Source organism: Schistocerca cancellata, chromosome 6 (genome assembly GCF_023864275.1).
Source record: "Schistocerca cancellata isolate TAMUIC-IGC-003103 chromosome 6, iqSchCanc2.1, whole genome shotgun sequence".
NCBI lineage: Eukaryota > Metazoa > Arthropoda > Insecta > Orthoptera > Acrididae > Schistocerca > Schistocerca cancellata.
Genome location: NC_064631.1, coordinates 534,989,840 through 535,014,929, shown reverse-complemented (window position 1 = coordinate 535,014,929; position 25,090 = coordinate 534,989,840). Strand labels below are relative to the sequence as shown.

General features: G+C 39.5%; 1 protein-coding gene across 1 annotated transcript in view; it reads left to right on the top strand.

Annotated features, from left to right (window-relative positions):
* The window catches only part of LOC126190812 (alpha-catulin), a 197,431-nt gene that overhangs the window by 62,427 nt on the left and 109,914 nt on the right, over positions 1–25,090 (top strand). The window contains exons 2-3 of the mRNA XM_049931376.1: positions 12,770–13,335; positions 24,800–25,054. Of these exons, the coding sequence (XP_049787333.1) occupies positions 12,770–13,335; positions 24,800–25,054 (821 nt within the window). The remainder of the gene's footprint in view (positions 1–12,769; positions 13,336–24,799; positions 25,055–25,090) is intronic.

The window sequence follows — 25,090 nt, the reverse complement described above, 5'->3', positions numbered from 1 at the left end:
GCATGGAGAGCTGCATCAAACCAGTCTCAAGACTGAAGACCATAACAACAACAACTTACTTCTTACTCTGTGTCTGAAAGAAAATATTGTATGACCGAAAGTGTGCCAGTTAAAGGATGCCGAATAAATCTGTAAACAGATATTTAAAAATGAAGTACTTTCTTCATAGGCATGTCAGATCCAGAATAACTTTCCTATAAAGAAATCATCACAAAAGACGCTGTCAGATGTAGAAGAAAACTAGGAGAATACTTTCCTATCGGTATGAAGGCTGAAGAACAAATATGGAATAAAACGTAATTGTCGCGTGTTTCCACATTTGATTCACCAACCAGTCAGCATCCTCCCCGGGACAACGTTTAGAAATCTTGAATAGAGATCAGCGAAATTTTATTCCGTTTCTCAAAAAAAAGGGTAACTTAATTATTTTTTTAATACAGACCACAATGTCTCTATAATATTCCATTACGGAGAAATGGACTTCAGGAAATACGTTTTAATTCATTCTCATAATCGTCATATCACCCCAGCCTTGTGAGGGAAGCCACTTTGTCTTTGAATGTGCAACCTCCTGCTGCGAACAATACCTTAAATGTTAAATAATTTTACTCTGCTACAACTACATATTACTCTGCAATTCACAATAAGTGCTTGGCAGAGGGTTCATCGCCAAGCTATTTCTCGATGATAATGATGATGATGATGATGATGATGATGATGATGATGATGATGATGATGTTTGGTTTGTGAGGCGCTCAACTGCGCGGTTATCAGCGCCCGTACAAATTCCCAACCTTTGCTCAGTCCCATCTCGACACTTTCATGAATGATGATGAAATGATGAGGACAACACAAACACCCAGTCATCTCGAGGCAGGTGAAAATCCCTGATCCCGCCGGGAATCGAACCCGGGACCCCGAGGTCGGGAAGGGGGAACGCGACCGCGAGACCACTATTTCTCGACTGTTCCAGTCTGTAACACTTAAATCTTTCTCCATGCGAACTATGATTTGTCTTATATTATTATGACGTCTTTCCTGCCTATGTAGGTGGGCACCAACAAAATATTTTCACACTCTGGAGACAAAGTTGGTGATCGAAATTTCATGAGAAGATCCTGGCACAACGAAAATAGCCTTTGCTTTAATGGTTGCCATTCTAATTCGCATATCATATCCGTGGCACTCTCTTCCCTATTCCGCAATAATACAAAACGAGCTGCCCTTTTTCGAACTTTTTCGATGTTCTCCGTAAATCCTACCTGATGCAGATCCCGCACAGCGCAGTAGTTATACAGAAGAGGGCGGACAAGCGCAGTGTAAGCTGTCTCTTTAGCAGCTCCGTAACATTTTCTCAGTGTTCTGCCAGTAAATCGCAGTATTTGATTTGTTTTCCCCACAACATTATCTATGTGATCTTTCCAGTTTAAGTTATTCGTAATGGTAATCCCTTCTGATTTAGTTGAGGTCACATCATTCAGATTACTGTGATCTATCGTGCAACCGAAATTTAGCGGATTCCTTTTAGTACTCGTGTGAATGACTTCACACTTTTCATTATTAACAGTCTATTGCCACTTACCGCACCATACAGACATCTTGTCTAAATCGTTTTGCAATTGGTATCGTTCATCTGATGTCTTTACAAGACGGTGAATGAAGGCTTCATCTGCAAACAGTTTTAAGAGGGCTGCTCAGAATGTCTCCTAAATCTTTTATGTACATCAGCAGAAGGCTTATAATACTTCCTTGGCGAACGCCAGATCTGCTTATGTTTTACTCGATTATTTTCTGTCAGTTGCGACGAACTGTGACCTGTCTGTCACGGAATCACAAATCGAGTAACTGAGACGATACTGAGGCACGCAATTTGATTATAAATCGCTTGTGAGGTACGGTGTCCAAAGCCTTGTGGAAATCTAAAAATATGGAATCAATTTGACTTCCCCTGTCGATAGCACTCATTACTTCCTGAGAACAACGAGCTAATTGAGTTTCACAAGAATGATATTTTCTGAATCCTTATTGGCTGTTTATCAATAAATCGTTCCCTTCGCGGTAACCCATAATGTTCGAACACAGTATATGTTCCAAAATCCTACTGCGAATCGCGTTAGCGATATGGGTCTGTAATTTAGCGGATTACTCTGATTTTCTTTTTTTGGTGTTGGTGTGACTTGTTCAATTTTCCTGTCTTTAGATACAGATCTTCCGACGAGAGAGCAGTTGTACATGATTTCTAAGAAGCTATTCTATCAACACACTCTGAAAGCAACCTGACTGGTGTATAGTGTGAACTGGAGGCGTTGCCTTTATTAAATGATTTAACCTGCTTCGCTGCACCCAGGATATCTACTTCTAAGTTACCCATGTTGACAGCTGTTCTTGATTAGATTTCTGGAATATTTACTTCATCTTGTTTGGTGAAGGAGTTTCGGATAACTGTGTTTACTATGTTTTAGTGCCACAGTCATTTGCGATACTGCCATTGTTATCGCGAAGAGAGGGTACTGATTGTGTCTTTGTGCTAGTGTACTTTACATACGACCAAACTGTCGTTGAATTTTTTGCCAGATTTTTAGAAACAGTTACGTTGTGGAAACTATTAAAAGCATCTCGCATTGAAGTTCGCGGTAGGTTTCGAGCATCTATAAAACATCGCCAATCTCGGCGTTTTGCGTTCTTTGACATTTGGCATGCTTTTTTCGTTGCTTCTGCAACAGTGTTCCGACGTGTTTTGTGCATCTTTGGGGACCCACATCATCCCTTATTAGGTTATTTGGTATATGTCTCTCAATTGGCGTCAATACTATTTCTTTGAATGCAAACCGCATCTGGTCTACACTTACATAGATTGGAAGGAGTGGAGATTGTCTCTTAGGAAGACGTCAACGAATTTTTATCTGCATTTTTAAATAGATATCATTTGCGTTTATTTTTGGTGGGTTTTGAGGTTATGGTATTTAATCTCGCTACAACAATCTTGTGGTCACTAATCCCTGTATCTGTCATGCTTCATATTTGCTCAGGCTTATTTATTACAAAGAGGTAAAGTATACTTTCGCAACCATTTACACTTATAATGGTGTCCTGGGCTAGCTGTGCAAAATAATTTTCTGAGAAAGCATTCAGAGCTATTTTGGATGACGGTTTATGCCTACAACCGATTTTAAACATGTATTTTCGCAAACATGCCACCAACTGTAATTGTAAGAATGGTGTACCTATTTGAAATGACACTCAAGTTTTCTTTGAACTGTTCAGCAGCTGTATCAATTAAGTCGGAGGATCGGTAAAAGGAATCAATTATTAATTTATTCCGGTTGTCAAGTATAATCTGAACCCGTACTAACACATAGAAACTATCTACTTCGCCTTCACCACAAGGTAAACTACTTCTAACAGCAATAAACATTCCGCCACCAACTTTCTGAACACGGTTTGGTCCTATGTAAATGGTTTTAATGAACATTTACATCTTTATCTATAATCTAAAAACAACTGTGAAGAGCGTGGCAGGGAACACTTCCAGCAGTGCCATACATTAGGGCCTCATCTTTTTCAGCAAGCATATGGAAGAAGGATCACTTAAATGCCTCTGTGCGGGCTTTAATTAGTCTCGTCTTATCCTTGCGGTCGCTGCAGAAGCGGCACGTAGGGAGTTGTAGTACATTCTTAGATTCAACACTTAATGCTGGTTCCGGAAAATTTTTACATAGACTTTCGCAGAATAGTTGGCGACTATCTTCCAAGCGTCTGCCACTTCGGGTTTTTGGGGATGTCAGAAACGCTCGAAGTGGAGTTAAAAATGTGTATGAGCATTCATGTTGCCCCTTTTTTTTGCATACGTTTGCATACTTTCAATATTCCGTGTTACAACTATCTGCTATGCGTCCCACACCCTTGGGTAGTGTTCTAGGATGGTTCACTTGAGTGTTTTGTGAGCAACGTCCTTTGTAGGATTTTCCCAGTATCTCTTCAGTCAGCCGGCCGGAGTGGCCGTGCGGTTCTAGGCGCTACAGTCTGGAACCGAGCGACCGCTACGGTCGCAGGTTCGAACCTGCCTCGGGCATGGATGTGTGTGATGTCCTTAGGTTAATTAGGTTTAATTAGTTCTAAGTTCTAGGAGACTGATGACCTCAGAAGTTAAGTCGCATAGTGCTCAGAGCCATTTGAACCATTCTCTTCAGTCACTGACCTCTGCCAACCGCGTTACCTAACCTGAGCCTATTTGATCTTCCATCTCATATCCCAACAAATTTTTACACCCAGATTTTTATATAAGTCGCCTGATTCCAGTTAGCGTTCATTGATATTGCATTCGTAGAATGTTATGCTTTTCTTCGTTTCGTGAAGTGAAGTGTACAGTTTTAAACTTCTGAGCATTTAAAGCTAGTTACCAGTCTGGCCACCACTGTGAATACTTATCAAGTTCTGACTAGTTTAGGTTTTTCATAAATTACTTCATTGTAGATATCAGCATCATCTGCGAAACGTCTGAGGTTACTAATAATATTGTATACTATGTCGTTAGTATGCAACGTGAACAGCAAGGAACCCAAAACCTTCTTAGAAGTTGTGTGGCTGACTGCGTCCTGGCGCAGCATGCATTGTGGCACATCTCCTTGTGCAAACAAATACTTCTGTCAAATTGAAGATATCGTCCCTCCTCCACCTCTCGGCCAGTTGGGTAGGTTATAAACGGCGGTTAAAAACGTTATCGTACTCGTCAGAAGAACTGGCGCAGACTGCACACTTGCCAGGTCTCCAAACTGCTCACTTGTGCTCGTAAGTTATATTCAACCAAGTCTAATTTACGACTTTAATGTAAACAAGCCATTAACCTGTGCTCTGACCACTATCGTAACAGGCCGTATATTTAGCCGTATCTTAATTACTATAATTTGTGTGTGTGTGTGTGTGTGTGTGTGTGTGTGTATGTGTGTGTACACACACACGCACGCATCGCACAGCCGGATCAGCAGCCCATGGTTTACAAAAGGACCGCTACAAATGGCTCTTGTATCGCAGGCAAAATCTTGCCTCCTTAAACGACGGCACTACGTATACAGTAGTGAACGAGCTACATGGTCGCCACAGCCATTTTATTTGAATTTTTTACTCAAATCTCTCTTCTCCATCACGGCGGCTCGTTCAAGTATTGCGGCTCGTTCAAGTATTGCGCCTAGGAGCTGACACAGCCAGAATACACACAGCAGACGCCCCATCACATGTTCTGTGCACCTACATAAATAATATGCACGAAGAGTCTCTCATAGTAAATTTATACCATCTGTCTGTCACAGTATTTATTCATTGTACAGGGTGAACATTAATAAAACCGACAAACTTCATGGATGGATTCCTGACTGAAAATGGAGGAAAAATGGTCCAGTAACATGTATTCGTAATATCGACCATACTTCTTGGATCATCTGTACTGGGTAAATTATAACGTTATTAAAGCTGGGAACGTTTGTTGCTGTTACGGCTCTTAAATTAATTGCGTGACGTATATTCTTCTCAAATTTTCGGATTATGCTTTTCAAAAGGCTTTATTTTTGTGAATTGCTATTTCTTGGACGTTAAGCGAATGCAATGTACTTATGTAAACAAATAATAATAATAGTAATTATTATTTCTTTCTTTTCTCAGACGTTATGTCTGGTCAAAAATGGAAAGTGACGCGGACCTTGATGAAGTGTACGGTATATGTTATATTGCATTTAGGAACTTTCGGGTAATTGAACATGTATCAATAATTACGGATTTCTGTAGTTGTATATATAAGTTTGGATGTAGCTGTATTGCGTTGATGTACTGGTGGATATTGTGTGGTATGACTCCTGTAGTTGATAGTATAATTGGTATAAGTCAACTTTATCCTGATGCCACATGTCCTTGACTTTCTCAACCAGTTGGATATATTTTTCAATTTGTTCTCCTGTTTTGTTTTGTATATTTGTTGTATTGGGTATGGATATTTCGATTAGTTGTGTTAATTTCTTCTTTTTATTGGTGAGTATGATGTCAGGTTTGTTATGTGGCGTTGTTTTATCTGTTATAATGGTTCTGTTCCAGTATAATTTGTATTCATCACTCTCCAGTACATTTTGTGGTGCATACTTGTATGTGGGAACGTGTTGTTTTATAAGTTTATGTTGTAAGGCAAGCTGTTGATGTATTATTTTTGCTACATTGTCATGTCTTCTGGGGTATTCTGTATTTGCTAGTATTGTACATCCGCTTCTGATGTGATCTACTGTTTCTATTTGTTGTTTGCAAAGTCTGCATTTATCTATTGTGGTGTTGGGATCTTTAATAATATGCTTGCTGTAATATCTGGTGTTTATTGTTTGATCCTGTATTGCAATCATGAATCCTTCCGTCTCACTGTATATATTGCCTTTTCTTAGCCATGTGTTGGATGCGTCTTGATCGATGTGTGGCTGTGTTAGATGATACGGGTGCTTGCCATGTAGTGTTTTCTTTTTCCAATTTACTTTATTCGTATCTGTTGATGTTATGTGATCTAAAGGGTTGAAAAGTGGTTATGAAATTGCAGTGGTGTAGCCGATGTATTTATATGAGTGATTGCTTTGTGTATTTTGCTAGTTTCTGCTCGTTCTAGAAAGAATTTTCTTAAATTGTCTACCTGTCCATAATGTAGGTTATTATTATTATTATTATTATTATTATTATTATTATTTATTATTATTATTATTGACTTTTTTTTCTCAGACTTAAGTCTGGTTAAAAATGGAACGTGACGCGGACCTCGGTCAAGCGTGACTTCCTTGTCACTGTATGGTATATGTTATATTGCATTTAGGAACTTTCGGGTAATTGAACAAGTATCAATAATTACAGATTTTTGTAATTGTATATATATGTTTGGATGTAGCTGTATTGCATTGATGTACTGGTGAATATTGTGAGGTATGACTCCTGTAGTTGATAGTATAATTGGGATAATGTCGACTTTATCCTGATGCCACATGTCCTTGACTTCCTCAGCCAGTTGGATGTATTTTTCAATTTTTTCCCCTGTTTTCTTCTGTATATTTGTTGTGTTGGGTATGGATATTTCAATTAGTTGTGTTAATTTCTTCTTTTTATTGGTGAGTATGATGTCAGGTTTGTTATGTGGTGTTGTTTTATCTGTTATAATCGTTCTGTTCCAGTATAATTTGTATTCATCATTCTCCAGTACATTTTGTGGTGTGTACTTGTATGTGGGAACGTGTTGTTTTATTAGTTTATGTTTTATGGCAAGTTGTTGATGTATTATTTTTGCTACATTGTCATGTCTTCTGGGGTATTCTGTATTTGCTAGTATTGTACATCCGCTTCTGATGTGATCTACTGTTTCTATTTGTTGTTTGCAAAGTCTGCATTTATCTATTGTGGTGTTGGGATCTTTAATAATATGCTTGCTGTAATATCTGGTGTTTATTGTTTGATCCTGTATTGCAATCATGAATCCTTCCGTCTCACTGTATATATTGCCTTTTCTTAGCCATGTGTTGGATGCGTCTTGATCGATGTGTGGCTGTGTTAGATGATACGGGTGCTTGCCATGTAGTGTTTTCTTTTTCCAATTTACTTTATTCGTATCTGTTGATGTTATGTGATCTAAAGGGTTGAAAAGTGGTTATGAAATTGCAGTGGTGTAGCCGATGTATTTATATGAGTGATTGCTTTGTGTATTTTGCTAGTTTCTGCTCGTTCTAGAAAGAATTTTCTTAAATTGTCTACCTGTCCATAATGTAGGTTATTATTATTATTATTATTATTATTATTATTATTATTTATTATTATTATTATTGACTTTTTTTTCTCAGACTTAAGTCTGGTTAAAAATGGAACGTGACGCGGACCTCGGTCAAGCGTGACTTCCTTGTCACTGTATGGTATATGTTATATTGCATTTAGGAACTTTCGGGTAATTGAACAAGTATCAATAATTACAGATTTTTGTAATTGTATATATATGTTTGGATGTAGCTGTATTGCATTGATGTACTGGTGAATATTGTGAGGTATGACTCCTGTAGTTGATAGTATAATTGGGATAATGTCGACTTTATCCTGATGCCACATGTCCTTGACTTCCTCAGCCAGTTGGATGTATTTTTCAATTTTTTCCCCTGTTTTCTTCTGTATATTTGTTGTGTTGGGTATGGATATTTCAATTAGTTGTGTTAATTTCTTCTTTTTATTGGTGAGTATGATGTCAGGTTTGTTATGTGGTGTTGTTTTATCTGTTATAATCGTTCTGTTCCAGTATAATTTGTATTCATCATTCTCCAGTACATTTTGTGGTGTGTACTTGTATGTGGGAACGTGTTGTTTTATTAGTTTATGTTTTATGGCAAGTTGTTGATGTATTATTTTTGCTACATTGTCATGTCTTCTGGGGTATTCTGTATTTGCTAGTATTGTACATCCGCTTGTGATGTGATCTACTGTTTCTATTTGTTGTTTGCAAAGTCTGCATTTATCTGTTGTGGTGTTGGGATCTTTAATAATATGCTTGCTGTAATATCTGGTGTTTATTGTTTGATCCTGTATTGCGATCATGAATCCTTCCGTCTCACTGTATATATTGCCTTTCCTTAGCCATGTGTTGGATGCGTCTTGATCGATGTGTGGCTGTGTCAGATGATACGGGTGCTTGCCGTGTAGTGTTTTCTTTTTCCAATTTACTTTCTTTGTATCTGTTGATATTATGTGATCTAAAGGGTTGTAGAAGTGGTTATGAAATTGCAATGGTGTAGCTGATGTATTTATATGAGTGATTGCTTTGTGTATTTTGCTAGTTTCTGCTCGTTCTAGAAAGAATTTTCTTAAATTGTCTACCTGTCCATAATGTAGGTTTTTTATATCTATAAATCCCCTTCCACCTTCCTTTCTGCTTAATGTGAATCTTTCTGTTGCTGAATGTATGTGATGTATTCTATATTTGTGGCATTGTGATCGTGTAAGTGTATTGAGTGCTTCTAGGTCTGTGTCACTCCATTTCACTACTCCAAATGAGTAGGTCAATACTGGTATAGCATAAGTATTTATAGCTTTTGTCTTGTTTCTTGCTGTCAATTCTGTTTTCAGTATTTTTGTTAGTCTTTGTCTATATTTTTCTTTTAGTTCTTCTTTAATATTTGTATTATCTATTCCTATTTTTTGTCTGTATCCTAGGTATTTATAGGCATATGTTTTTTCCATCGCTTCTATGCAGTCGCTGTGGTTATCCAATATGTAATCTTCTTGTTTAGTGTGTTTGCCCTTGACTATGCTATTTTTCTTACATTTGTCTGTTCCAAAAGCCATATTTATATCATTGCTGAATACTTCTGTTATCTTTAGTAATTGGTTGAGTTGTTGATTTGTTGCTGCCAGTAGTTTTAGATCATCCATGTATAGCAAATGTGTGATTTTGTGTGGATATGTTCCAGTAATATTGTATCCATAATTTGTATTATTTAGCATGTTGGACAGTGGGTTCAGAGCAAGGCAGAACCAGAAAGGACTTAATGAGTCTCCTTGGTATATTCCACGCTTAATCTGTATTGGCTGTGATGTGATGCTATCTGAATTTGTTTGGATATTAAGTGTGGTTTTCCAGTTTTTCATTACTGTGTTTAGAAAGTGTATCAATTTAGGATCTACTTTGTATATTTCCAAAATCTGTAGTAACCATGAGTGGGGTACACTATCAAAGGCTTTTTGGTAATCAATGTATGCGTAGTGTAGGGACCTTTGTTTAGTTTTAGCTTGATATGTCACCTCTGTATCAATTATCAGTTGCTCTTTACATCCTCGTGCTCCTTTGCAGCAGCCTTTTTGTTCTTCATTTATAATTTTGTTCTGTGTTGTATGTGTCATTAATTTCTGTGTGATGACTGAAGTTAATATTTTGTATATTGTTGGTAGGCATGTTATGGGGCGATATTTAGCTGGGTTTGCTGTGTCTGCTTGATCTTTAGGTTTCATATAGGTTATTCCATGTGCAAGTGTATCAGGGAATGTGTATGGGTCTGCAATGTAACTGTTAAATAACTTAGTTAGATGTGAATGTGTTGAGGTGAACTTCTTTAGCCAGTAATTTGCTATTTTATCATTTCCAGGGGCTTTCCAATTGTGTGTAGAATTAATTGCTCGGGTGACTTCATGTTGCAAAATTATCACTTCAGGCATTTGTGGTATCATCTTGTATGCGTCTGTTTCTGCTTGTATCCACCGTGCATGCCTGTTATGTTGTACCGGGTTTGACCATATGCTGCTCCAGAAGTGTTCCATGTCTGTTATGTTTGGTGGATTGTCTATTTTAATGTGTGTGTTATCCATTGTTTGGTAAAATCTCTTTTGGTTTGTGTTGAATGTTTGGTTTTGTTTCCTTCTATTTTCACTTTTTTTGTATCTTCTAAGTCGTTTGGCCAATGCTTGCAATTTCTGCTTTTTTTCATCTAATTGCTCTATTGCTTCTTGTTGTGAGATTTTACCTAACCTTTTTCGTTTTTTGTCTGATATTTCATTTCTTATAAATTGTGTTAGCTGTCCGATGTCTTTTCTCAGTTTTTCTATTCTGATCTGTAACCTGTGTTGCCATGCTGGTTTTGTGCGTTTCTTCTGTGTGTTGGTTTGTTCTGATCTCTGCCTAGTGTGTATATTTAGTGTAGTGAGTGCTCCTATATAAACCAGTAGTTGTAACTCTTCCATAGTTGTGTTTTCATTTATTTTGTTGTGTATGATTGTGTTGATAGTTTTTATTGTTGTTTCGACTTGTGGGTTATTTGGCGGTCTATGCAAGAATGGTCTAATGTCTGTATTTGTGTCTTTGTATTCTATATATGTCAGCTGAAATTTCTCTTCTATATCTAACACGTGTGTCTCTTCGTGTTCTATTTGTGCTTGTTCTGGTGGCTGTCTTAAGATTTCGTTTTCCTCTGATTGTTTAATTGATGCGTGTTGTTCTTTGTTTGTTTGCTCTGGGATGTTTGAGTCCATTACTGTATTTTCTTCTTCTTCTGATTGCACATTATTTTGTTCCAGTATTTGTTGTACTTGTTGTTTGATGTTTTCTAATTCTGACTGGGGTATCCTGTTATTTTTGATTATTACACGGATCTGATCAGCTAGTCGTTGTTCTGTTAAAAATTTTAATTCCGGGTATCTGGTAATAAATGTTGTGTATACTTGTGATCTGTATCCAGTTGTGTTGGTTCCTAGGTTTGTTGCTTGGTAATAACAGAACATGAGGTGTCGATTTACTTCATCTGACCATCTCATCCTCTGTCTTTGTTTTCCTTCTAGGGTGGTTGCAGGAAGCATATCCTGCAAAACACCTCTATTCAGATTTAAATCATTTTCCATGTGGCTAGCAGTGTCGTTACCATTGTGGGCGGGCATAGGGTTCAAGCGTCGTCCCCGACCATGACGGCGCTTGTCCGAGGCTTCTTTAGTTCTGTCCTGAACCAAGTAATCACACTAAAAGGGGGGTTAGCCCTATTAGTGGTTTGTTCTTTTCGTCGCCTTTTACGACTGGCAGAACATACCGGAGGCCTATTCTTTTCCCGGGCCTCCACGGGGGTTATTATTATTATTATTATTATTATTATTATTATTATTATAGTTATTGTTACATTCACCAGAAGCTGACTACGACACTCGTCGAAAGGTCGCAGTATATTAACCTTAGCAACACCAAGGCATTTATCCATAACGCACATTACCAAGAGGGGGTTACTTTATACTCACCCTTAAAAAAAGTAAAAAATAAATCATTAATTGCTGTTGACTTCATTAACAACATACTTTTTAAAGAGGTATTGATGTGTAAGTATGGTCCAGACCGTGAAAGTACCTTGTATCACACTCTTAGCAAAAATGGTTCAAATGGCTCTAAGCACTATGGGAGAACATTTGAGGTCATCAGTCCCCCAGACTTAGAACTACTTAAACCTAACTAACGTAAGGACATCACACACATCCATGCCCGAGGCAGGATTCGAACCTGCGACCATAGCAGCAACGCGGTTCCGGACTGAAGCGCCTAGAACCGCTCGGCTACAATGGCCGGCTACTCTTAGCAATATCCCACATTTTCTGTAACGTGTATTACCAAGCTTGGAGTACTTCATGACCATAAAAAATTTAAATAATACAAATTTGATTAATTGTTGTTGACGTTTAGTCACAACATACTCTTTAAAGAGGTACTGATGTGAACCAGCAAAGTGTGAACATAATTTTCATTGTAGGATGCGGCAATTGCTACTAAACTTAAATGTTAGCGTTAAGTTTAACTGTAAAATTTAAAACATGTATAGAATGTGGTAGAATAAAACGTTAAAAGCAATAAATATATTTTCATAATTTTAAAATATAAGGTAACTGACTAGATTACAACGATTTCAAAAGAGGAACACGACGTAAACCCCTCCCCCCTCTCCTTTTCGTATTGCGAGTGTTATCGCTGCGTTCTGGCTGGGAAGCCCGTGAACTTTCACCTTCACATTAAATTTTCTTATATTTTATGGTAATTTCTTAATTACTATTATTGAAATGGTACACATCTGGTGGCACTTTATAAATGGGGGATGAAGACAAATTACATGTGGAGGAGAGGGGGAGACAAAGACATCAACAATCTCTGAACTCCCCAGAACTAAAACCTGGATCCGCGCCTGCTACGATGCCGATTTGTTACGGACTCGAACCGACGGATCAATGACGGAGTGGCGTTATTCGAAGTGCGACGGTGTTGCAGGAGCCGCGATCGAGAAGCTGTGCGAGGCGGCGGTGTTGGAGGACTCGCTGGCGGACCGCGGCGCCGTGGTGCGGGCGGCGCGCGGGCTGCTGGCGTCGGTGACCAGGGTGCTGCTGCTGGCCGACGTGGTGGTGGTCAAGCAGCTGCTGCTCGCCAAGGACAAGGTGGCGCGCAGCCTCGGCCGCCTCGAGGGCGTCACCAACTTCACCGAGTTCGTCAAGGCGTTCAGCCAGTTCGGCGCCGAGATGGTGGAGCTGGCGCACCTGACCGGCGACCGCCAGAACGACCTCAAGGACGAGAGGCGGCGCGCGCAGATGGCGGCCGCGCGGCAGGTGCTCGAGCGCTCCACCATGATGCTGCTCACCTCGTCCAAGGCGTGCCTCCGGCACCCCGACTGCCCTTCGGCGCGCGAGAACCGCGACACCGTCTTCTGCCAGATGCGCCGCGCCATGGACCTCATCCACTACGTCGTCAAAGACGGCGTGCTCGACTCGGCGGCGCAGCTGGCGCGGGCCGGCGCAGCTGCCTCCGGCGCCTCGCCCGTCGGGCCACCCGTGCCCTCCGAGGTGAGCACTCGGCTGTCTCTAACCTGCAGTGGGGGCGCTTTTTCGTGAAGTGCGGTAAACACTGAGAAATGCAAGGGAAAGGAGGAAAAAGAAGAGGATGGATTGGAGGATACTAAAATTTGAAGGCTGCAGATATCATTTTACAATGTTGGAATTTTTGTGATTTTCCTGAGATTCTTGTTTGTCTTGCAGACCATTTGGCGCCCTCTGCAAGTGGTGCCCAGAGCACGATAGACCCTCTCGGCCCCTTGCCTCCCCACTCGGTATGCCACTGTAGCCAGAGACAGAGATTTTCTTCACTCGGCGACTGGGTGTTGTGTTGTCTTGTCTTCATCATCATTATACCTTCACCGACACACCAATCACCAAAGTGGTGTCGTCTGGGACTTACACCACATGAAGAGCCTATGTGACGGGAGGCCTTTGCCACTCATACATTTACACTACTAGCCATTAAAATTGCTACACCAAGAAGAAATGCGGATGATAAACGGGTATTCATTGGACAAATATATTATACTAGAACTGACATGTGTTTACATTTTCACGCAATTTGGATCCGTAGATCTTGAAAAAACAGTACCCAGAACAACCACCTGTGGCCGTAATAACGGCCTTGATATGCCTGTGCATTGAGTCAAACAGAGCTTGGATGTCGTGTACAGGTACAGCTGCCTATGCAGCATCAACACGATACCACAGTTCATCAGGAGTAGTGACAGGCATATTGTGACGAGCCAGTTGCTCGGCCACCATTGACCAGACATTTTCAATTGGTGAGAGATCTAGAGAATGTGTTGGCCAGGGCAGCAGTCAAACATTTTCTGTATCCAGATATGCCCGTCAGGACCTGCAACATGCGGTCGTGCATTATGCTGCTGAAATGTAGGATTTCGCAGGGATCAAATGAAGGGTAGAGCCACGGGTCGTAACACATCTGAAGTGTAATGTCCACTGTTCAAAGTGCTGTCAGTGCGAACAAGAGGTGACCGAGACGTGTAACCAATGGCACCCCATACCATCACGCCGGGTGATACGACAGTATGGCGATGATGAATACACGCTTCCAGTGTGCGTTCACCATGGCGTCGCCAAACATAGATGCGACCATCATGATCCTGTAAACTGAACCTGGATTCATCTGAGAAAATGACGTTTTGCCATTTGTGCACCCAGGTTCGTCATTGAGTACACCATCGCAGGCGCTCCTGTCTGTGATGCAGTGTCCAGGGTAACCGCAGCCATGGTCTCTGAGCTGATAGTCCATGCTGCTGCAAATATTGTCGAACTGTTCGTGCAGATGATTGTTGTCTTGCAAACATCGCCATCTGTTGATTCAGGGATCAAGACATGGCTGCACGATCTGTTACAGCCATGTGGATAAGGTGCCTGTCATCTCGACTGCTAGTGATAAGAGGCCATTGGGATCCAGCACGGCATTCCGTATTACCCTCCTGAACCCATCGATTCCATATTCTCCTAGCACTCATTGGATCTCGACCAACGCGAGCAGCAATGTAGTGATACGATAAACCGCAATAACAGTAGGCTACAATCCAACCTTTATCAAAATCAGAAACGTGATGGTACGCATTTCTCCTCCTTACATGAGGCATCACAATAACGTTTCACCAGGCAACGCCGATCAACTGCGTTTGTGTATGAGAAATTGGTTGGAAACTTTCCTCATGTCAGCACGTTGTAGGTGTTGCCACCAGCGCCAACCTTGTGTGAATGCTCTGAAAAGCTAATCATTTGCATATCACAGCATCTTCTTCCTGTCGGTTAAATTTCATGTCTGTAGCACGTCATCTTTGTGGTGTTGCAATTTTAATCGCCAGTAGTGTACATTTACAGTTTTCAAAACTGCTGTCTCTAATTAGAATAATCCAGACAAGTATGAAATTAAAGTAAGGGTGAGACATTTAATATTGTTTCTGGAAATATCTGGAAAACAACAAATCAGATTAACAACAAGGGCTATAATAGTTGAAACTTCTTGGTGGATTAAAACCGTGTGCCAGACTGAGACTAGAACTTGAGACCGTAGCCTTTTGGTGGGCCAGTGCTCTGCCGACTGAGCTACCCTAGCACATCTCACAATCCATAGTCAAAGCTTTACTTCTGCCAGTATGTCATCTCCAAATCTTCCTAACTTTACAGAACATCTCCTGTGAAATTTATAGGAGGACTTCCGTGAAGTTTGGAAGGTAGGAGATGAGGTACTGGCAGAAGTACAGTTATTGGCATGGGTTGTGAGTTGTGCTTGGGTAGCTCAGTTGGTACAGCACTTGCCCGTGAAAGGCAAAGGTCCTGAGTTCAAGTTTTGGTGTGGCACACAGTTTTAATATGCCAGGGAGTCTCATATCAGTGCACCCTCCACTCCAGAGTGAAAAATATTTTCTAATTCTGTAATAAAAGTTGTTTGTCTTGAAGTCAGACATGCAATTTGACACCTATCTTGACTCCCCTGCCCCGCCCCCAGGGAGTGGAAGGGAGCAAACTTTGAAATCTTAAACAGGAATCGCTATTTTTTATTGCAAGTACAAATCCTGTGGAAAAAAATCCGTAATTTTTGTACTTGACATTTTTAGTTATGGTTACCTGATATGATCAGTCAATGCAGGAGACATCTGTAATTTTGTTTTGTAGTCTTGTTTTGGGAACCAATTCATTTCCCAAAATCACTATGTAAACACATTTAGTGGATCCAGTAACTGTGTTTACATAGTGATTTTTCCAAATGAATTGGTTTTCAACAAAAGGCTAGTTCTGTTTTGTTGTGTTGTAGATGGAGCTGTAGTCAACAAAATTCAAAATGGGTTACAAACCATTGAAAAATAGTAATATCTCAAGAAATGCACATCAGATTAGGATCCAAGGAGGTTAGAAAGGCAGTTTTACCAAAAGCTGTAACAAAAAAACTGTTTTTAGTGTTACAGCAAAACAACTTGATTCTCCAGAACATGATACACTACTTTGTTGACATTATTGATGTGATTTGTTTCACAGATACTGCTGAATTGGGAAGCAGTTGAAACAATAAATCAATAAACAAACCCCTAGATGCAGGCACTCTCATTGTGCTAAGTGAACCAAATACATCAGAAGTATAGAGACATATTTTGTATCTGTTTTTCGTTTGTTATGACTTTTCATTAACTATCAATAAAACAGTGGAAAACAATTTACGAACCAGTGCACATGCAGAATTGAAGATATCCCTTAGAGATGTTATGTAATGAAATTTAAATTGCTGCTATACGAGTTTTAGTGTTTAATCGTCCTTAATAACAGCAACAAACCACAAAACAACTTATAACGTAAGAGTCCTAAATCTTCACTACACTGTATTATGATGCAGAGTAACAGTGGCCACTTATAATATATGAATATAAGTACAAAATTTGTATATCTGAAAATATGATAACTAACAATATAATAAAATAAATTAAAAATATTATGTAATTTTTTCATGTGGTCTGAAGATGACAATCTAACCAAAATGGATTCATTACAATAAAACAATAAATTCCTACAGCAGCAATTTGGTTTTAATTATATAATGGAAAACAAATTGCATTGTTGTTCCAAGCAATGTGACTTCCAACCTTGTATTGCTTTGTGTTTTGAACTGTATCATAAGGCAGCTAGCTTCTTCAGAAGTCAGAGCAGAACTCTCTGGTGGCTATGGGTGGGGATTTCATGATAAGTGACAGGCAAGAGTTCATCGGAGACAAGAGTATCGTCTGGAGTGCCCCATGGAAGTGTGAGAGGACCACTGTTATTCTCTATTTACATAAATGATTTGGCAGATGGGTTGGCAGCAATCTGTGGTTATTTTCTGGGATGCTGTGGTGTACAATAAGGTGTTGAAGTTAAGTAAAATTTACACTCGAGGGAAGAGTTGAACCAAGGACCTCTCCTTCCGCAGTTGCTCATGCTAACCACAGATTGACTATAGGAGGATACAAAGTGACTTAGACCAAATTTGTAGTTTTGGTGGTGAATGGCAGCTTCTTCTAAATGTAGAAAAAAAAAAGTTAATGAAGATGAATAGGAAAATGAACAAGTAATATTCAGAGACAGCATTAGTAGTGTCCTGCTTGACACAGCCACATTGTTTAAATATCTGAGCATGATGTTGCAAAGCGATATGAAATGGAACAGGTTTATGAGCGTTGTGGCTGGGAAAGTGAATGGTTGACTTCAGTTTCTCAGCAGAATTCTAGGAAGGTGTGATTCATCTATAAAGGAGACCGCATGTAGGATGCCTATTGTTGAGTACTACTTGAGAGTTTGGCATCTGTACCAGTTCAGATTAAAGGAAGACATCAAAGCAATTTAGAGGTGGACTGCTTGTGATTTGCTACTGGTAGGTTCAAACAACTCATAACTTTTACAGGCATGTTTCAGGAATTCAAATGGGCATCCCTGAGGAGAAGGTACAATTCTTTTTGAGGAAATCCGCTGAGAAAATTTAGAGAACCGGCATTTGAAACTAACTGCAGAACAATTATACTGTCTCCAACATGCATTACATGTAAGGACCACAAAAATAGATACAAGAAATTAGAGCTCATGCAGAGTTATAAAGACAGTTGTTTCTCCTTCACTCTATCTGGAAGAGGAAAGGAAATGACTAGTAGTGGTATAGGGTACCCTGCACCATGCGCCATATGGTGGATTGTGTAGTATTTATGTAGTTGTAGACGTAGATGAGGTTTTCAGTTAGTTAAAATTAGTAAAAAAATTATGTTATTTCAGAATTGGTATGTTGAATGTTAAAATCATGCTTTTCACAGGAGTGTTGTTTTTTTTTATTAATACTGGGTTTTGGTCCAGAATTGCATAAAAATTTTCACAACTGCCAATTTTAAATTTTAAAATTATCATTGCATGTATCATTTCAACTTTAAATGATCATTGTTCTGATGTCCACTTGGTACTCATTAACAAAAATATTCATTTGGTGGCTGCTCCACCCCTGACAGAGAAGGTGGTGAACAATGTCCAGGCAGTTTTTCTGTGATATTTGCTGTTCATTCAGTTATATGAACGGCACTAACCATTGTTGCTCCATATTGTTCTTAATCTCCTCTCACTCTCTTCTGAACATAGTGGTCCATGTAATTTGATACATATGTTACTTGGTCAAACACTCTAACTTTGACCAAAGTCATAGATATTTGCACCATTAACAGTTGGTAATTCTGCTCTGTATGAGCCTGTTTTAGACTTCATTTCAACTGAACCCTAGTTTTATGTTTGGAATTCATTGTATAGATGGATGTACTTTTTTTAAAACTCATTCCATTGCTCAGAGGTGTATAACCATTTTCTAAATTGTTTGTGCATGGTACTTGTCTTTTAAAATAAAAAATAAGTAGGAAAATTCCATATGATAGTTTTATCTCCTTCCATTATCTGAACAAAATCTTTACATATTGCAGCTTGAACATTTACAAATTTTAACAACAGCTGTGAGCATTCATTACAGAAGAGTGCATGTTGTACGTCAAGACATTTTTCTTGCGACAAAAAGTAAGGCAGTTAATGCACTCAAGATAAGCATTGCTTACCCAGAATGACCTTGGAAACAATGATGAAGCTAATGAAAGCATTGGAGTTCAAAGTAATTCCTGACATGGTTTGACAAATATGATATTATATAATAATTTTGTATTAGAGCTGCTGATTTTTCATGATTCTCAACATAAGTTGTATGTTTGTGCACAGTACAAGCGATTGCTGGAACTCGGGAGATGTGTGGCTACCTGCTACCCCACGTGTTGCAGTAAATCAACTGTTGGCCTTGAGTGTAACAACCAAAAGCTGTGATTTCTTTTCTAGTGCTGTGGAAAACATGCTTGAGATTAAGGAAGATTACTAATTAAATATGTAGGATATAGTTTAATGCAAGTCTTAAGAGTTTATAACAACAATCACATAGGTACGCTGCTGTTAGAGAGATGATAAGCAACCAAGCCATTTGCTTATAGTACCGCTGAGTGGCGAAATCATGGTGATTCGAGCAGGGCAGCACTAGAGTGTATATCTGGGACCCTGCTGTCAAACTTTTCTGCCTGCTGTTTCTAAGAGGACAAGAACATAATACAAGAGGGCAGACCTACAACTGAGTCATACTAATAGCCAGAAATCTCCTATACAGCATTTCAATACACAGCTTTGCAACAGCAGCAAGTGGATGTAAGTATGCTTTAATATGTAAATCCTGAAGGAATGCTGTTATGTTGATCTCGTACACATTTTCATTGAATATGACAAAAAGCTGAAACATCATTTAGTTCATTCTTCTGTATTTAAATGAGTCTCAAATGTATTACAGAGCAACTTGAATGTTTATGTTTCAAACACACTCATTAATAAAGTAAGGAAGGAGAAAAATGATTCAATTTTTGTCTTGGTTATTCTTCATGAAACAACGGATTGTTTTTCACAGGTCCTGTCAGTATTTCACTATGTCACAGCTGTTGGTCAATCCATGAAAGGTTTCTAAAATTCGTGAAGATGCTCAAAGTTATGTAGGAGCTGTAATTTGCTGGTCATCTGAATGGACTGCAATAAAGAGTGATAAACATGTTTTCTACTGCAGTGTTCATTCACCACTTCACTCATTGACTGAATTCAGACCTATTGCAAGCCATGTCAAAGATCAAAGAATCCAGAATTGTTTCCCTCACTGTGAATGGTTGTGCTACTTTTTTTCCCTCAAGCTGGACTAAAGAACTAGGGTTGTAGAAGAGGAAGTAAAAGAATTACTGCCTGAAGTGCTACATGGTGAAGTTCTGCATCCTGTTTGGTGAAAACCTTACATCACAGTCAACGGTTCTCACTTTCCAGAAAGATAATAGATCCAGATAAATGAGACGGAAAGGCCTATAATGTTTTTTGTGGATTTGAAATCACGATGGAGGATGTCTGTTTCAGTTTCATTCTACAGAAACCCAGGTATTTTCCCTCTCATTGAGACCTTGTTTGATACATTGAGATATGACATTTGCTAATGTGTAACAAAAGTAATAAATTTGAAGAAATGTTGAAAGACAGATTTGAAAGAATATAGGAAAGAGTCAGTCGTGGGCAACATATATATGAACCAGTAACTAGTCAACCTTGTAATAATACTACAGTCAATTTGGAGACAACCTTTGGTGAAGACTCTACTGTAAAATTTTGGACGTAGTTATGGGGCAATTGCAACACAGAGTTACAAGGTAGATTCAATAACTTTGGAACTCTGAAATGTACAAAATATTGATCAATGTGAGCAGTGTTACTCTGAAATTGCATTACAGTCACTAGTTTTAGTGCTACTCTACTGCTATGAATCAGTTTTATTTTTTGCTGTTTAAGACCACGACTAGTGGTTGGGTGTATTTACAGAAAAACAGATCCTAAAAATATTTGTGATTTGTTGAAGATTACTGTCTAATGGGCTACAGACCGTATACTGTAAAATTCTGAATTTAACTATTCATACATCCAGTGCCTTAATTTAGAAAAGCTTTTCAGCCATAAAAAACTATGTACATAATTTACATTCTCAAGAATAGCTTTCAAACTTAATCCTGTTATTAATTAAGAAGGATCTCCTGTAATAATTGAGGTAGGAGTTTTACAACCCAATATCAACGAATTCACAAGAAATGTACTTTCATATTTAAAACTGACATTTTATTTTGTTTTAAATGATTGTCCTAACAAAAAGATAATTGCAAGCCACTGAAGTAAGGTTTCAATGGCAAATAAATTTGCAAGATTCTCTCAGCTGCAGATAAAAGTGCAAGTCATAATGTTCTACTGTAACTCAACTTTATTTTACATTGCATCATCTATTTCTTCACAAATATCACTGAGAGCTTCTACACACATGGTGTGTGTCTGAAAGTACAAATAAAGTTTCATAACTCAGTATGTTAGACATCCATTGGTAACAGGTCAGCCAATGTTTGATTATCATTATGGGCAACATGTGCTGCAAAGCCCACATCAACTATTTTTCTTCCTAAGCCCCATGGAAGTTTTAATAAATCTTTACACTGTTCTTCATACTGAACTGTGCCAAAAATTGTATTGGTATTATCTGCACAAGATCCAGTCACTTTCTATTTACATTTGTGCTTTCTAGAATATCAATTAAAGAATCATGTAAATTATGGGAAAAGCTAATATTTTGATGTTAATTTCAGTTGTAGGCTGAATGTACTGCACTAGCATTGGATATGTTTTAACATTTTGTGGTCAACAAAAATAACTAGTTTTTGAAAATGTAATGTTCTTTTGTCTGATACCAGCTGTTACGTAAACACTGTTTGGCTGTTTACATTGACATGACTACCACCAAGTTCTCAGTTAGGATGAATAGCCATAGTCAGGAGATTGGCAACATACAGTATCATGTAGCAGAATATCCTGTATAGCATGAGAGACCTTGGTGCCTGTTTCACCACATGTGCTATCTGGATCTTCACCGAGACCCCAGTTTCTCAGAAGTCTACAGGTGGAAACAGGCATTACAACATGCCCTTGGTTCCCGCCAGGCACTTCACCTTAATTTATGTTAGTTTCTTTGGTCTCAGCATTTCTTCACGGTAATTATTTCTTTCTTCACACCCTTTTAGTGTCCTATTTCATTCATGGTCTATTGCCCCTCCCCCTCCTACTCTATAACATACAATGCATTTTGCTTTCCACTTTTATTAACATGCCAATAATGAGTTTTACACTCTGCAGCAGAGTGTGCGCTGATATGAAACTTCCTGGCAGATTAAAACTGTGTGCCGGACTGAGACTCGAACTCGGGACCTTTACCTTTCGCAGGCAAGTGCTCTACCAACTGAGCTACCCGAACACGACTCACGGCCATCATCACAGCTTTGCTTCTGCCAGGAAGTTTCATATCAGCACACACTCTGCTGCAGAGCGAAAATCTCATTCTAGAAACATCCCCCAGGCTGTGGCTAAGCCATGTCTCCGCAATATCCTTTCTTTCAGGAGTGCTAGTTCTGCAAGGTCCACAGGAGAGCTTCTGTAAAGTTTGGAAGGTGGGAGACGAGGTATTGGCAGAAGTAAAGCTGTGAGGATGGGGCGTGAGTCATGCTTGGGTAGCTCAGTTGGTAGAGCACTTGCTCGCGAAAGGCAAAGGTCCCGAGTTCGAGTCTCGGTCCGGCATACAGTTTTAATCTGCCAGGAAGTTTCAACATGCCAATGTTTTGTCAATAATGTCTGTCTCATGTATTACCCTATCTTCCACCTTTAAGGTCTCAGGTTTTCAAATCTGATCTGGTGTAGTCCCCAAGAATTAGTCTTTCTTTCTCACCCTGTCAGGTAAGTCTCCTCTGACCCAAGGTTGTAGGCAACTTTTCCAAACTCTTGCCAGTTTCTAAACCCTACTAGTACTTTTTCTTCAACTCTCTTCCTTCCCCTTCAAGCTTTCAGCCAGAAGAAAGAACCACTGGCTCAAAGAGCTTCCAAATTTTAAATACATTCATATATGTTTTCTCCTGCTCCCACTTCATGTTTTTATGGTTTGAAATATCTTCAGATATACAGATAAATGAGCAATTATCACGTTTTGTGACTGACTTGTAAGGAAGGCAGCACAGCCATTCTTGTCAGCTCTTAATGATTACTGGAAACGAAATTGAGCATTAATCTCACATTACTCACTGAAAAATGGGTTTCAGGAGCTATTTTCTATTTGACACGTTGTTTAAGACAAGCCATAGTACTGGAAGTTTGCTAAATACAAGTTAATTTGATACAATTAAATTGTTCAAGTATTATTTATTCATGAGAAACCAAAAATGCTGCTGCACTCATAAATTTTTTACATTTTGGTGTTTGTCTCCCGGAACTGTCTACGGCATGGCTGGGCAGTGAAGCACTTGTTTTGATGTGGTGGTGGTTGGTGGTGGTGGTGGTGGTGGTGGTGGTGGTGATAGCAACCAAAAGAGTATCATTAAGTCATGAACAACATACACATTAAATCAGTATAAAGAAATTCACATGGTGCAAAGTGAAAGTTTTCAAGAAGGTGACGTCAAACAGATGTGCAGAACTATAGACCTGTATCTCTAACATCGATCAGTTGTAGAATTTTGGAACATGTATTATGTTCGAGTATAATGACTTTTCTGGAGACTAGAAATCTACTCTGTAGGAATCAGCATGGGATTCGAAAAAGACGATCGTGTGAAACCCAGCTCGCGCTATTCGTCCATGAGACTCAAAGGGCTATAGACATGGGTTCCCAGGCAGATGCCGTGTTTCTTGACTTCCGCAAGGCATTCGATACAGTTCCCCTCAGTCGTTTAATGAACAAAGTGAAAGCATATGGACTACCAGACCAATTGTGTGATTGGATTGAAGAGTTCCTAGATAACAGAACGCAGCATGTCATTCTCAATGGAGAGAAGTCTTCTGAAGTAAGTGTGATTTCAGGTGTGCTGCAGGGGAGTGTCGTAGGACCATTGCTGCTCACACTATACCTAAATGACCTTGTGGATGACATCGGAAGTTCACTGAGGCTTTTTACGGATGATGCTGTGGTATATGGAGAGGTTGTAACAATGGAAAAGTGTACTGAAATGCAGGAGGATCTGCAGTGAGTTGACGTATGGTGCAGGGAATGGCAATTGAATCTCAATGTAGACAAGTGTAATGTGCTGCGAATACATAGAAAGAAAGAACCCTTATCATTTAGCTACAATATAGCAGGTCAGCAACTGGAAGCAGTTAATTCCATAAATTATCTGGGAGTATGCATTAAGAGTGATTTAAAATGGAATGATCATATAGAGTTGATCGTCGGTAAAGCAGATGCCAGACTGAGATTCATTGGAAGAATCCTAAGGAAATGCAATCTGAAAAGAGAGGAAGTAGGTTACAGTACGCTTGTTCGCCTACTGCTTGAATACTGCTCAGCAGTGTGGGATCCGTACCAGATAGGGTTGATAGAAGAGATAGAGAAGATCCAACGAAGAGCAGCGTGTTTCGTTACAGGATCATTTAGTAATCGCGAAAGCGTTACGGAGATGATAGATAAACTCCAGTGGAAGACTCTGCAGGAGAGATGCTCAGTAGCTTGGTACGGGCTTTTGTTGAAGTTTTGAGAACATACCTTCACCGAGGAGTCAAGCAGTATATTGCTCCCTCCTACGTATATCTCGTGAAGAGACCATGAGGATAAAATCAGAGAGATTAGAGCCCACACAGAGGCATACCAACAATCCTTCTTTCCACGAACAATACGAGACTGGAATAGAAGGGAGAACCGATAGAGATACTCAGGGTACCCTCCGCCACACACCATCAGGTGGCTTGCGGAGTATGGATGTAGATGTAGATGTAGATGTAGACGTAGAAAGTAAGCAAATAGAGGTATGGGACTGCAGAATAAGATGACAGCCAACAGCATGGTAGATTTTGTGTGTTGCAGGAGGACTGGGATGCTAGTCGGACTGTGTCTGGTGCGCTAAAACACTTCGAGGACCTGGTGGAGATGACGCGACTGACACTGCTTGGACCTGGCTGCAAGGAACGCCTTACAGCGGCACTCGATGCAGTCGTGGAACGTACGCAAGACTTCACGGACTCGGCGTACACCAGTCATGAGCATCGTGAGAGCATCCTCTTACTCTGTGATCGGGCAAAACTTGAGCTCAACCAGCTGTTACGTGTTGGTGTCAGTCTGGTAAGCACTCTCAACATGAAATATTAAAAGCTGAGA